This window comes from Nannospalax galili, unplaced genomic scaffold (assembly GCF_000622305.1).
Source record: "Nannospalax galili isolate Female #2095 unplaced genomic scaffold, S.galili_v1.0 scaffold530, whole genome shotgun sequence".
NCBI classification, from domain to species: Eukaryota; Metazoa; Chordata; class Mammalia; order Rodentia; family Spalacidae; genus Nannospalax; species Nannospalax galili.
The window spans coordinates 1,320,970-1,335,470 of NW_008328331.1; the positions used below are offsets into that span (position 1 = coordinate 1,320,970).

The window sequence follows — 14,501 nt, forward strand, 5'->3', positions numbered from 1 at the left end:
CACTAAAGCACTCTCCATCTCCCCATTCCTATGGAAACCACAGTAATGTCTTTAACAAACTGGCAGGCTGCATGCCAGAGCACTGTGCCATCTTACATCCCACCAACCATTTGTGGCCTCATGTCTCCCATGTGGCCAGTGTGTACTAGTACCACTCATTTTTTTTAAACTGTGGCTGTTCTGATAGGTGTGTAGTATTGTGGTTATTGCTTATTTATTTTTGTAATGCTAGGGGTGGAGTCTGGCCTCCTACATAGTAGGCAAGCACCCCAGCCTTCTCACTGTGGTTTAAGCTATGCTGTCTGGTGGCTCTTGTCAGCTGTTTACTTGCCATATGTATGTCCTCTTCAGTGAGCTCTCTGTTCTTGGCTTTGCCCCTTTCCTAATGGATTCCTTTCTTTCTGTTGAGTCTCTAGCACTCTTTATATATTATAGATATAGAATTTTTGTTGGGCATGTGTTGAGTGTATAGTTTCTCCCAGTCTGTAGCTTGCCTCCTTGTCCTTTTCACATACTGAGCAGAGGTTGTGAGTTTTGCTGAGATCATTTCATCAGTTCTGCCTGTCATGGATCATGCTTCTGGTGTTGTGCCAAAGAACTCTTGCCTATCTCTAGATCCTAGAGATTTTCTATTTTATTCTCCAGAAAATTTGACCAAGTTTTAATATTTAAAAAATTTTATTGATTATTTTTATTTTATGTGTATGAGCGTATTGCTTACATGTGTGTAAGTGCAACCTATATTGTGCAATGCCCATGGAGGTCAGAAGAAGGTGTTGGGTTCCCTGGAACTAGAGTTATGGATGGTTGTTAGCTGCCATGTGGGTGCTGGAAATCAAACCCAGGTCCTCTATAAGAGCAGCTAGTGCTCTGGGTTTTGCCTTCTCTGCTGTCTAGCCCAAGGTGCCCAGAGGTGGAGTCCATACCAGGAGCCTGAAGCTGACTCAGTGAACTTGAGAGACTTCCTGACTAGGCTTTCAGAGTCATTGTGCTCTAGGATGCCTTCCCGGTCCCTCCTAGGAGGGCTGGGTCCTTGAGTGGCAGAACCGGCAGGGCTGGGCCCAAGCTCATAGTCTGTCTCAGAGTCCCAGGCCTACAAGGTCTCAGGAGCCTGCCCTGAGGTCCCAGGCTTGGTTCTGGGTCTGACTGTGTGTCTTAGGCAATTATGTCTTTTTTGGTCCTATAAAACTCCCTGGGTTGGAGGCGGTAGGGTAGGCAGCAGGGTGAAGCAGTGCCTGAAATTGGGGCTCTCTCTGTGAACCTTTCTCCTTTTCTTCTCTTCATCTGCCTTTCTTCCCTCCTCCTCCTCCCTTCTTCTCTCAGTTACTCATTAGTTCATTCAACAAATGTTCAGACTGTCTCCTCTGGGCCCAGCCCTGGGTAGGGCAATGCCTGGAACTTGAGATGATTCAAACTGGTGTCTGCCCTCAGGGTGCTCCTGGGCTGCTGAGGAAAGGAGGCACAGTAAACAAACAACAGGGACTAAATCCTGGGCCTCAGGAGCTCTGGACAGGGGGCGACAGTCCAGAGCATCAGAGGAGGGGCTCTTTGCCACCAGCCTTATAGCAGGAGATAAACAAGAGTGGCCATGAGAGTTTCTAGGACAATGGCACGCAGGGAGGAGGACCAATATCTGCAGAGACTTGGAGGCGTCCAGGTGCTGGGTGTATACAAGAAAGTATAAGCAGCTAAGGTAACAGGTTCCTGGGTGCCAGATGGAGGTTATGGGGCCAGCCACCCTAGGAGTGGCTGCACCATGATGTGCTGCTGAGTGGACATGAAGGCCAAGCATAGGCCTCCCCCTCTCTTGCCTCTACCTCCCCCTTTGAGGAAGATGGGTGAGAGGTGGGGGGGGCAAAGGAGACCAGCAGCCACACAGGCTCACAGGTAGGCCACACCATAGGTGACCCCTGGCCTGGATCTGGGAGTAAGGGGCAACCAGACAAGGGCCTGTGATGGAGACAGCAGTAAGGAAGAAAGCGGACTGGAACTCCAGGGGCTAGTGCTGGGAATCTGAGACAAGGAGTCAGAGGGACAACAGGGCAGCTCGGGCTAGGCTGGTAGAGGTGGGAGACCTGTGGCCACCATACAAAGGCACTCTCTACCACAGATGATGTGGGCTGCGTGGTACCATCCGAGTGTCTGCGGGCCTGCGGGGCTGAGATTGGCTGCTCCAACATCGCCTATCCAAAGCTGGTCATGGAATTGATGCCCATTGGTGAGTCTCTGAGCCACACACAAGTGAGAAGTCCTGGTAGGTGAGGGTCAGGGGCTGAGGGACTGCTCTGGATCCTGTGTGAGTCCCTGTGACATCCAACTGGCAAAACAAAATGATCAGGAGAGGAAACCCCAGACTTCCCACGTCAGCTTTCTTCTTCCCCAGCATGCTCAGCTGGGCTCATCTTCATTTAAAGATGGAGAACTTGAGGCTAGAAAGATGGCTCGGCAGTTAACAGCACTGGCTGCTCTTGAAGAGGACCAAGGTTCAGTTCCCAACACTCACGTGACAGCTTACAACCACCTGTAACTCCAACACTAGGGGGTCTGATGCCCTCCTCTGGTCTCCAAGAGTTCCTTCATTCATGTGGTACACATAAACTCACAAAGGCAAATGCACATACACATAAAATAAATAAATACATAAGTAGCCTGGTCTACATCATGAGTTCCAGGCTACCTGGGGCTATAGGGAGACCCTGTCTCAAAAAAATAAAGAACAAACAAAAAAGATGGGGAACTGTGGAGACCTAGATAGGTGGGTGACCTTGCAAAGGTCACAAGTATGTAAGCTGCCTGCAGAGCCTGTCCTTATGCCCTTACAGTGCTACCTGTGGAGAAAGACTACCCACTGCCTTGTCTTACCACCTTCTGGATGCCAGTACTTTACTAATACTTTCTCACATGGGAAACCAAAGCCCAGGCTGACATACAAACCCAAGTCCACAGCTTACTCTCCTGAGATCAGGAGCTTTGGACCCTCAGCTCCCCATATCTGCAAGCATGAGCTCCCCAAAGATACTGCTGTTAGTAAGAAGAGCCATGGCAGGGGTTTTGACTTTCTCCATGGTTCTTATGGTGGCCTTGCTAGTCTGATATTGGGTGGTGAGTTTCCTAGCCAAGGATGTGTGCAAGCAGAAACAGCATTCAAGGGCTGGGAGATGTCTCCCTGAGCAAAAAGAAAAGTCAGTGCTCTGAGCCCTGCAGTAGCCACTGGATTTGGATGCTTAGGCTCTTCCCAGCCTCCCTCCCTCCTTCTTACAGGGCTGACCCAGGATATGGGCATATATACCTGAGAACAGTCCTTGGCTCTAGCATGTGTAGATGGAGCTATCTGGGACATGTCACTTCTCTGCTTGGAGCCTGATGTCCTCATTTGTAAATTGGGGATAATGAGTCTACCCACCCTGAGGGTTGTTGCCAGGATTAGGCCTAATGACACGGGGATGATGCCTGGCACAGGGCCTGACGGTGCTCCCACCTCAGGCTGTGCCTCCCCTTCAATCCTGAGCTGGGGACTCAGCCCAGCACTGATACCCCACCTGTTGAGCCTCCAGTCCGGTCTAGCTATTTGAGAAATGGGTATAATAAGCACCACATCAACCCACTTCCCAAACAAGCAAGGTGGGCTGACAAATATTTAAGGGGAACCATGCCTTAACTCCTTTTTCTTCGGGCCCCATCCTAGTCACTCTGAGAGTGAACAGAACAGGTCATGGGATGTCTGGAAGTTATATTGCAGAACCAAGGTCAGCCTTCCCGGGGTAGAAGTCAGAGACAGAGACAAGGAGTCGGCTACAGAGGAGGAAGTGACCAGATTGAAGCACCATAGCACTGAGTCATCTAGGCCCCCACCTTCAGGCCCTCTGGAGCCCCTAACTCCTAGAATGCTGCCCCTCCTGGCTAGGGACACTTCACTCACAGGAAATATCGGCATAGATTTCTCATGCCCTCACCCTGACCAAGGCTTTTTCTCTGTACCAAGGAGAGGGGATCCCCCATGCCAGCGGGGGCCTGCCTGCACAGGAAGTGTCTAAGAATTCCAGAGACTAGGCCACTGTCTGTGGGTATGTGATGCTGGTGGGCTCTGCCCAGGTGTGACCTTCCTGTGCACGTCTCCCCTGCCTGCCCCTGTTCTGCCTCTGTCCCTGAAGCCGAATCTAGCTTCAGTTTCTAAGCATTCAGTCCCTCTGCTAGGTATCCTCCTTCTAGGGAACTCAGGGTAGGGAAAGTGCTTTGTCAGCTGCTGGCTCTGCAGAAGGCAGACTCCAGGGAACAGCCTGCTGTGTGGGTAATTATGGCCAGCTTTCAGATTTCTCAGCCCATTCAGAAGTCCACTGAAGGCCCTGGCCTCAAGGCTGTTCTTTGAGTCCTGCTCATTTTCCTCAGCCTGTCTCCCTCCCAGAAGTGTAGGAGTGATTCCGAGCCCAGGCAGAGCCAAGTAGTGTCACAGTGGCCTCTGTCCCTTCCTCAGGTCTTCGAGGGCTGATGATAGCCGTAATGATGGCTGCACTCATGTCTTCATTGACCTCCATCTTCAACAGCAGCAGCACACTCTTCACTATGGACATCTGGAGGCGACTGCGGCCCTGTGCAGGAGAGCGGGAACTGCTGCTGGTGGGACGGTATGGGGGGATGTGGAGAGGGGCTTCTGAAGCCCTACCATCTGCTTGTGGAGTCCTCACTGGATCTGGGGTTTGAAGGAAGCATAGGAATTTGCTAGAGAATGGAGAATTCCATGGAAGGAAGAGACCAGAGTACTGTATTCATGCCTTCCCTGGAAGCATCTGTCACACTGAGCTGATTCTTCACTGGGGTCAGCTCTGCTTCCCCAACAACACCAGAGCTCTCTCTGGCCCTACCAGTGGCTCCACCTGCCCTGAAGTGATCCCAGAGCTAATGCTCAAGCTGGCTACACCCAGCTGCAAGTGTTCCTCTGGTCTCAGGCCTCTACACCGTGGCCTCTCTTGATGGTCTATATTTCCTCCTGGCCTGGCTTATCCCTTGCTGACTCAGCTCAGCACTCTGTCTCATCTTTCTGGCCTCTACCACAAGGCCTCTCCTCTGTGTAGCCTTTCCTGATACTTCCATCCCAGGACTGAGCCCTCCCCACTGTGCACCGGACAACGGCCAAATCCTTCTCTGGAACATTAGGACCATAAGTCCAAATGATCCTCCCCTTAGACAGTCCCACCCTGTCCCTGTGCTCAGCTGGGTGCCTGGGGGGTGGCTGGCCTCAACAATGAAGGGTGTCTGACCTGCCCCCCCATGGGCCCCACCCGACTAATGAAGGGCCAGTTGCAGCCTCCCTCCTGGAGCCAAGTGCCCAGCCTGGGGCAGGGGCTCTCCCAGCAGTTGTCTCAGTAATACAAGCAGCCAGCTTCTGTGAGAAGAGCCTTGTTGGGACACGCCTGGGAGCAGACTGATGACGTGAGCTCATCCTCAGCCAGGGAACCTCTGGCTTTGGTGGCAGAAGTTCATGTCCAGGGGGCCTGGCCATGTGGCCTCTGACCTCCTGTTCCTCTGCTACCTCCCCATAGGCACCGTGTGAGGATGGGCCTGTCCCTCTCACTACAGCATCTTCCCAGAGAGAAATCCCAGACTCCACCTCCAGAGCACTGGGTCTGGGTCCTCACCCTCTTAACACCCCCCTCCATTGGGTGCCCTGCTCTCTGGCTTGGGACCCTAGTAGCCCTAGCACCTGGCCTGTGACCCTCATGCTCCCTGCCTCCCGACCTCCCAAAAGCAGGCTCTTTTCGGCTGGTTTCATTGTAAGTCAGAGGGCTATCACAGGCTGGGGTGGGGGTTGTGGAAGTGAGGACCTCAACTCTGAGCCCTGGGCTTTGTTAGCCTCAAGCCCACCTGACCTCTATTCCTTCACCTCCCTCCCAGCTGCTCCTTTCTATTTCCTTGAAGGACTCAGGTTCCTATCATCTTGGCAGCCTCCCAGGGCATGGGAGGGAGGAAGGGTGCTCTCTGGAGGCTGTCCCAGGCAGTGATAGTAGCTTCCCTGTTCAGGCCCTGCTGCTGCTGGGCCCTGGGGCTGGAGGAGAGTGGGAGATGTCCATGGAGGCCACCAGGCTTTGAAGAGGCCCAGCCCACTGCTAAGGGTTAATTACTCTCAATCAACCGGCACCTCCTCCTTCCACCACCCTTTCGCTCAGGCCTGGCCTATAGCACTGGGTGGAAGGACCCAGTTACCACTGCATGGGGTGGGCTGTCGGCCTGGTCCACACTCCCCTTGGCGGAGAGGCGACTTATCCTGGGATGGGATCCCGGCCTGCAGCCCTTCGAGGCCCCACACTGTCTCTGGGTTTCCTCAGCTAGCGTAGGATGGGTGATCTGTTGGCTGAGCAGGGTCGCAAGGACTCCGACTCCGGGTGCCCAGCTGCCCCGGCGCCGGGCCAACCCAGGGGTGCGCCTGAGCGCCAACAAGGCGCAGCGAGGCGCGAAGCGCAGGAGGGAGGCGTCTAGCTGAGCGAACGTGGAACGGAGTGCACCCTGCAGTTGTGTGTGTGGGGGGTCACCCGCCAAGGGCTGCTGGCCGAGATCTGCAGCACCCGCCAAGGAGTCAGAAGACTCGGGGTGCTCCACGACGCGCCAGTGGGGCAGGTTGGCCCAGACGATAGGGCCACGGTCCCCAAAAGTTTAGGGAGCTCAGGAAAGCATGGGGAACCGAAGAACATATGCGCGCAGAGATGGGGCACGCAGAGCAGGAAGGGAGGAACAGGGCTGAGTCAGTGGCTCTAAGGAGCCAGGGCTGGAGAGGGAGCAGGAGAGAGCTTGGTGCCTGGTGGCTTGAGCTGTGATGGGGAGCAGGTCTTGGGAAAGGGGCGGTACAGGACTGAGGCAAGGCTGGCCGCTGCCGCCCACAGGCTGGTCATCGTAGTGCTCATCGGTGTGAGCGTGGCCTGGATCCCGGTCCTCCAAGGTTCCAACAGCGGGCAGCTTTTCATCTACATGCAGTCGGTGACCAGCTCCTTGGCACCTCCAGTCACCGCCATCTTTGTTCTAGGCATCTTCTGGAGGAGAGCCAATGAGCAGGTAGGTGGCAGGGGCAGGCCCTGGTGGGGCTCTCCCTGTGGGTACCCCACAAGGTCCCTTCAGGTCTTCCCTGGTCTCCCTCTTCTCCAGGGGGCCTTCTGGGGCCTGATGGCAGGGCTGCTGGTGGGCGCACTGAGGCTGGTCCTGGAATTCCTGCACCCTGCGCCGCCTTGCGGTGAGGCAGATGAGAGGCCAGCTCTCCTCCTAAGCATACACTACCTTCACTTCGCCATAGCCCTCTTCCTGTTCACCTGTGCTGTGGTGGCCGCTGGGAGCCTGCTGAGCCGGCCACCCCAGCAAAGACAGGTGAAGCCATTCTAACCCCTGACTCCACTCTCCAATCCTGATCTGATCCTAAGAATTTCTGACTGCTCACACACACCCTGCCCGTCTCTTGACTCCAGAATATTCCTGCTGTTATGTCCACCTAACCCTTGCGGGCCCTGACTTCGTTGAATTAAGCATATCTCTTTGTGTCGCTGACCCCTGACCCTCTCTGAAGCCACTTTTCCCTGTTATACCCCTTGTAATCCTTTCCTGCAGATTGAGAACCTTACCTGGTGGACCCTACATCGGGACCCCTCCTTAGGAGCCAAAGAAAGTAAGTGGGTCATCCTGCTATGGACGCCTCCCTCCCACACCACACCCAGGCTGGGGCTGGAGGCATGGGCATCCAAACAGAGGCCTTTGCCCCTCACTTTCTCTCCTCAACCCCCTCTAGGTGATGGCCAAACACCCCAGAAACATGCTTTCTGGGCCCGTGTGTGTAACTTCAATGCCATCCTCCTCATGTGTGTCAACATCTTCTTCTATGCCTACTTTGCCTGATCCTCCACTGCAGTAGGAAGGTGGGAGCCCCAAGTCCACAATGCCATCCTCATTCCTAAGGTGGACATGGAGGCTCAGGGGACAAAATGTCCCCCAACTATACTAGTCAGTGCCAAGTGACCGATCAAGTAGAGCTGGAGCTCTGAAAACACAGGGGGATCATTTCAAAAGCAACACCCAAGTAGTTAGACATGGGAAATAAAAGCAATTTTACTGGACAGCCACTTACTGGTAGTTCACAGCTTTTATTTTTCAATATGCAGGTGCAGGTTGGCAGCAGAAGGTGTGCAGGCTGAGGGCCTGTAGGATCTTGGGCCAGCCCTAAACTCAGGGAGAACCCCATATGCTTTACAACATGGGCCCCTCTGGGGACTGCAGATACCAGAGAGAGGCCTTCTCACTTCAGCCTCCTCCAAAGCCTGCCATGCCAGGCCTTGCCAAGTCTAACTTTGTTTTCCCTGCCTGAAGATGTTAGGGCTCTGGGCAGAGGCTGCTTATGGCCATGCACTCCCTATAGACTACATTCATACACACTGTAGGCTGCCTGCTCCTCTCCTGTGGTCCTCCCAGAACCAGCACAGCCCAGGCCTCCCTCGAGGATGGACCCTGCATGTGGTCAGGAGAAGTGGACCCATGGCATGGCTTCTGTCCCTATCAGGCCCCTTTCCATTGGGGCTTGCCTCTGGCCTCACCCCAGTGCTGGTAGGGCAGGGCCAGATGCCCCAGGTGAAGACCCAAGTTGTTGCAGTCAGGGAAGCTACCATACTTCTGTGTGGAAATCCAGGTCACTCAGGACTGAACCACCTTTCCAGTGGCCTGCACAATTGAAGGGAGAGGGGGTAGCAGGTGGCTGGCCCAAAGAGATCACTCTCTGAGCTGGGTCCCTCAATCCTAGAGAGGTTGGACCTTGACATTGGTGGGTGGGGCCTCCTGAGGCCAGCCCCATGATGTCATGCACCAGGCGACCAATGGGGAAGTGGCCATGCTGGAAACCCTGAGCTTGCCGAGGCGAGGCTTCGTAGTCACCCACACTGATAGCTGGGCACCCTGGTTAGTGTGAAGAAGCTGACACCATCGCTGGCGCGTTGTGGCTCTCCGCTGTCCCCCTGGGGGTGTGAGCCCGGGCCTCCCTCCCTCTACACCGCGGTTACAGGTGCACTGGTTGCACATAGCTCCTTGGGAAGAAGCCCAGGCGTCCGCCAGCCCGGCCCCGCCACCAGTGCGGGTCCCCGCGCTCCACGATTTCCACAATGTCTCCACGGCGGAGGCTGAGCTGAGACGGGTCTTGTGCCGAGAAGTCAAACTGGGCCTGGGCAAAGCAGGCCCGGGGCGGCTGCAGGGGGAACGGAGAGGTCAGTGACCTCCCGAGGCAGTGAGCTGTCCCCCAAGGTTGTCCCTCCCAGGAGCTCCAAAGGAGAAGGGAGCGCAGCTGCGGGGCATCCAGATGGTGATCATGGGCTAGGTAGGCCCTCTGCTGCCCCAGCACATGCATAGAACCTAAGTCCTGGGCCTCAGACGGGACTAGGGGAGGTCCCATTTCCGGCCTCTGGCCAACAGGGTTATGATAACTTCCATGCCAGGCATGGAGGCGCTCCACGTCCTGGAAAGCTAAGAGCAGCTAAGGGACTGAGAGGTGAATCCTGCCCTGCTGCCGCCTCTCAGGCCAGCTCCAGGCCGCTATGCCCCAGTGTGGCCTTGGCTCATGTCTGCCTACTCATGTCCTTCCCTGTCTCCAAGGCTGAGCAGAGCTGTGCTCCAGCACAGGTCCTCTGCGGGTCAGGATCTGCTGCTGAGCCTGCAGAACTTCCTCCAGGGCTAATAGAATCAGCAGGCTTTGCCCAGGAAGGAAGAGGAGTCAGGGGACCCAGCAGGATGGGTGACCCCAGGGCACTGGTCAGTATAGGGGAGGACATGTCAGCTCCTCCCCTACACTGGGCAGGACTGGCCCAGGTCAGACGGTTTGGGACACAGAAACTAGGGGGCCCAGAAACTAGGAGCTCCCAGCTGACTTTGGTTCAGCAGGCTAGTAGTGGAGGCGAAGCTGCCCCACTGGTGGGATCTCCACAGTACAGTGTGCCTCTCTTGGTAAAGCAAACCTCTCCACTCATCCTATAAAACAGAGGGGAAACCGAATCCCAACTAAGAGCTGAACTAGCCTCAGGCCAGGTATCTGGGTATTTGTGGAGATTCGAACATTGCAGGGCTGTGCTGTGCACAGTTGGGCAGCCCCTCCCCAGGTCTTAGCTGGAGTCACCTCCCCTCACCCTCTTTGGAGCCCAGGTTCAAATGCGCCATGGTCTTTATTTGTTCTGGCCTCCAAGGAAAACAGCATGCTGGGCTAATAACCCAGTTGGCTGGTATCGTCATCTTAATGAGTGAGAGCTGCTCCCGACCCCTTGATGAAAGGGCTGGCTGCAAGCAAATTGCTGTTATTGTGAGGACTAGGGGTGGAAGGATTCCCCCTACATCCTAGGCTCAGTCAGGCCTCTCCCCTGAGGGATCACACCACCCACATCCTGTCCAAAGGCAGCTAGCTCTTCCTAGGGGAGCAGAGACCAGCCTCCCATGTTGTAGCCTTAGATGAGCTGGCTCACTCTCAGTCTGTTTCCTTATTTGTATAATGGGAATGGTGAGGGGCTCAGAATGTACAGAACACCAAACATGGTGGCTCAAGCCTATAATCCCAGCACTCTGGAGGCTAAGGTAGGAGGACTTCTGTAAGAGTTCAAGACTAGCTAGGGCTACGTAGTGAGACCTTGTCTCAAATCAAGAACAAAACATCCAAAACCAAAATCAGAGTCCATGAAGCAGCTCAGTGTGTGGGACTCAGCTGTTGTCCATATGTTCACCCATTCATGAACAAGCATTTATTGAGCATTTACTGAATGCCCCACATTATTTCAGGAACTGAGAGCAAGCCAGTTTGGGTTGGCAGGGTGGAGTTTCTACATTGTCCTTACCACTTTCTCCCCCCTTATCCTGCCCTATCCTTGCTTAACTCCTGCAGGGACCACCCCCCATGCCACACAGGGGGCTTGGGCTGCTGGAGAAGGAGAGGTTCCCCCCAGTCTCAGGTTTCCCTGTCGGGTCCTTACCTTGAGCAGTGGCTGCTCATCACACAGGAAGATTTGCCGCCTCTTGGCAATGGTGGTGGTACGGTAGAAGTCCACCAGTTCGTTGAGGGAGTTGAACTTCTCTTCCCACAGGAAGTACTTCCCTGAGGCCTCTCTGAGCACCTTGAAGTGCTGCACCTGATCACCATAGCTGCAGGGGAAGACCCAGTGCTCAAACCTGCCCCCATCTCTAGAGCCAGGTCCTGCTCTGGGGAGATCTGGAGTCAAAGGCAAAGATGCTGGGGGCTGCCCTGGCAGTAGAATATGGGACCCAGGGTGTAGGCCACTTTTTTGCTGTGTGACTTTAGGCAAGGCATTTAACTTCTCTGAGCCAGTTTCCTCACATGGACAATAATTATGACAAGTAAGCGAAAATGTTGACTGTGGCATTGTTGCCTGCCTCTGAGAGTATCTCTTTCATACCTCTTCAATATCCCCTTAGCTCTGACATTCTCCTTCCTCCCCTGCCCCTTCCCAGTCCCCAGGGGAGTCCCAAGATCATCCTGACTCAGACCTGGGATGTTTTGGGTATTCCATGTCCTTTCTTTCTTCTTAAGAACCTTCTATGGCTCCCACTGCTCTTGTGACAAACTCTTAATTCCTCAGATTCAAGAGCTGACCCCTTATCTGTCCTGTCTTCTCTGATGCCAATAGCCACTTTCTTTTTCACCCTTTGTCCAGCCTTTCAGCTCACTGCCTCCAAACTGCGTCAAGCCCCTTCCAGTCCAGCTGAAGCACATTATTCTGGTAGGGACTGGGCAGAGGGACCTGCTTGGACTCTGCCCATAAGCTACCCAATACCAGGACTGCCATGCATGGCTGGGCCTAAATGTAGGCAAGCACAGTGACAGCTGTAACTTCTGGGACCCCCTTCCCTGTCTCAGGGTGACTGGGCCTGCCTCCCAGCCCTGTGCAGTGGGAAACTGAAGTGAGTGCAGCCGCAACCAGTTTGGAGTGCCACAGAGGCTGGGTGGGGCAGCCTCATCACAAGGAGGAGCTCTCTAGTTGGTTACCTGTGGTGACAATGGCAGAATGGTAGTTGTCACTCCCACAGGGAGATTAATTATGTCTCAGATCTCTTTCAGGTCAGTTTGGTCCCTGGGCTGTGCACACCACCCGTCATTCCCCTCCCTTCTGCCCCACCTAACCCTTGCGCAGCTTCTCCACCTGTCAGCCCTGTTGCTTTAAATGGTTAAGATTCAAGATTTAGGATAAAGACAGCCCTGGGAATCTGAGAATTTTCTTGGCCCAGCCCAGTCTAAAGTTTAGAGAGGGTGCTGGCATATATCAGTAACCCTAACACTTGGGAGGCTGAGGCAGGATTGCCTGGAGTTTGAAGCTAGCCTGGGCTACATAAGTGGAGTCCTTACTCCTCCAGTGGGAAGGAATTTTCACATACCTAATCATGTTCAAGTCCCTGCTAAACTACCCTTGCCTTTGGGATCTACCTCACATTCCCTCATCAGTCAGGGTTTGCCTTGGATCCCTGCTCCCTCATGCAGTGTTCTTGTAGTCTGAGCAAAGGGGTCCTACTCAGCCCACCATCTGCCGTTCCTCCCCACTGAGCTGCCCTGAGGGCCCATACAGCCCACTCTATCTATACCCTCTCACTACAGGGCTGCCCTGAGGCCCACACAGCTGATCATGGATCATGCCTTCAAGTCTCACCATAAAGCTGCCCCAAGGGTTCCATACAACCTACCATGCCTTTACCTCTCACCATAGAGCTTTCCTGAGGGCCCACGAAGCCTACCAGGCCTTTAGCCCCTTACCACTGAACTGCCCCAAGAGCCCATGCAGCCCACTACACCTGTACCTCTCACCACAGCTTGCTCTTGAAATCTCCTTCTTGAGGACTGCAGATACTGGGTGTCCTCAGCACTGTTATGTGGCTTCAGAGGGGCCAGCTTCTCCAAGAGGAGGCCTCTGCCAGCTAGAGCCACAGCTTGCAAGCCTGAGACAAAGCTGCTTATGAGCCAACAGCACAGTGTTCCCAGTAACTAAGCTGCTGGTGTTGGCCTGTGAGACACGCGTGTGTGTGGTGGGGGCAGGATGCTGAGGGTGGGCAGGGGACAGTGGATCCACCTGTCTGGCTTCTGGCTGAGCTGCACAGGGAGTGGTCCCCATGAGAGGTAGAATGATGCTGACCTACTGTGGCTGGGCATGCAGAGGCCCCAAAGAGCATGTGGGGCGGGCAGGCTCAGGACTCTCAGGGCCCTGTGGGATCCAAAAGCTGCAGCTCCACGCCTCAGGCATGGAGAGTTTTGCAGAGGAAAGCTCTTGGATCCCATGGGAGAGCCGGGGGATGGGGCAAGGGGCCAGAAGTTCTAGAATTTTCCAACCTGGCAACTGAGAAAACCTCAAGGCTGGGAAATGTGGCAGCCTCAGCTGACCCATAACTGCCCCTGTTTTCCAGCTGAGCAGGGCCATGCTCTCTGAGAGCAGGTCAATCCCTCGCCAGAATACTACCCTGTCCCTAAGCCTCAGAGTTCAGGAGAGGAGGCAGTGCAGATTGACTCCCACGTTCGCAGTATGCTCCAACACAATGTGTCTTCAGACATCCCCACCTCTAGGAAAGTGACGACCTTTACTCCTCACTGGGAAGCCACTGGGTGACCCTAACCCTCATCTCCATGGGGACTGTGCTGAGTCTGGTCCCACTGTCAGAAAGCCTAGGGACCTAGTCAGGCCAGTCCTGCCAAGCAGGTTTTTTCTGATCTGGTGGCAGCAACAGCAGCTGAGAGGGGAAACAAAGCTGGGTTGGGTGGGCAGGAGCCCCACGCTCCCCTGTTCCAGCCTGGACCAGGCCTGGGTACTCACTGCTCACCAGGCTTCTGTCTGTTGGAGAATAGGGAAGGGTGGAGAGCCTGAACTGCAGCACACAGGAAGAGAGCTAACCTTGGGTGGGCTGGGCTGAGCAGAGTCTGGGAGACATGCCCCAGTCTTTGCATTCCAGAGAATGTGCTTGGTGAACAAACTAGATCTGTTGGGGCACAGGAGGTCAGTGGGCATCTGCTTCCCTGTACCTTGCTTGTGTGACTTCCAGCAAACTCCTGCACCTCTGAACTTCTGTTTCTTTACACCCCCGCCCCTCCTGCCCCCAGGGCCTGGGGATCCTGCACCTTTCCTACCTGCCTGCTTCATTTTTTTCAAGCCTCCATTATTTGTTAATCATGTATTTCCCATCACTCCAGTCACTCACAGGCACCCAGGCGACAAGGAATTTTGTCCTATTTTGTCCTTCAGCACCTAGGATAAGGCCTAGCTCATGGCAGGTGTTTAGTGTGGTGCCAGCCTTGTAGGGAGGATACCTGTGCACTAACTCCAGGGCACCCATAGCCAGAAAGGAAGCAAGATGCCTCACCCAGGGACAAACTGCCATCAGCTGTGACAGAAGATGTTCCAGCAGCTTGGACAAGAGTGTGGGGGAAAAGCCACAGTTGCCCAGTGGGTTTTTCACAGCCATGTGCCAGCTCTGGCCTGGGGGTGGGGGAGTGAGAGGGTTGGGGGGTGGGAGGT

The 14,501-nt window shown here is 54.7% G+C and overlaps 2 protein-coding genes across 5 annotated transcripts in view; one reads left to right on the forward strand and one right to left on the reverse strand.

Moving 5' to 3' along the window:
* The window catches only part of Slc5a10 (solute carrier family 5 member 10), a 50,665-nt gene extending 42,588 nt beyond the window's left edge, over positions 1-8,077 (forward strand). For 2 of the 4 annotated variants that reach the window (XM_008825985.3, XM_008826123.3), the window contains 6 exons: positions 2,111-2,218; positions 4,472-4,622; positions 6,873-7,041; positions 7,132-7,347; positions 7,585-7,642; positions 7,763-8,077. In XM_008825985.3, the coding sequence (XP_008824207.1) occupies positions 2,111-2,218; positions 4,472-4,622; positions 6,873-7,041; positions 7,132-7,347; positions 7,585-7,642; positions 7,763-7,869 (809 nt within the window). In that variant the 3' untranslated portion in view covers positions 7,870-8,077. Of the gene's footprint in view, positions 1-2,094; positions 2,219-4,471; positions 4,623-6,872; positions 7,042-7,131; positions 7,348-7,584; positions 7,643-7,762 lie in introns of all 4 variants that reach the window. The other 2 variants (XM_008826055.3, XM_008826183.3) reach the window with 2 other exon arrangements.
* Positions 8,078-8,104: 27 nt separating this feature from the next.
* Positions 8,105-14,501, reverse strand: part of Grap (GRB2 related adaptor protein) — a 21,047-nt gene continuing 14,650 nt past the window's right edge. Inside the window, exons 4-5 of the mRNA XM_008826271.1 lie at positions 10,965-11,133; positions 8,105-9,202 (exon numbers count right to left, since the gene is read on the reverse strand). Coding sequence (XP_008824493.1) covers positions 9,017-9,202; positions 10,965-11,133 — 355 coding nt within the window. The 3' untranslated portion in view covers positions 8,105-9,016. The remainder of the gene's footprint in view (positions 9,203-10,964; positions 11,134-14,501) is intronic.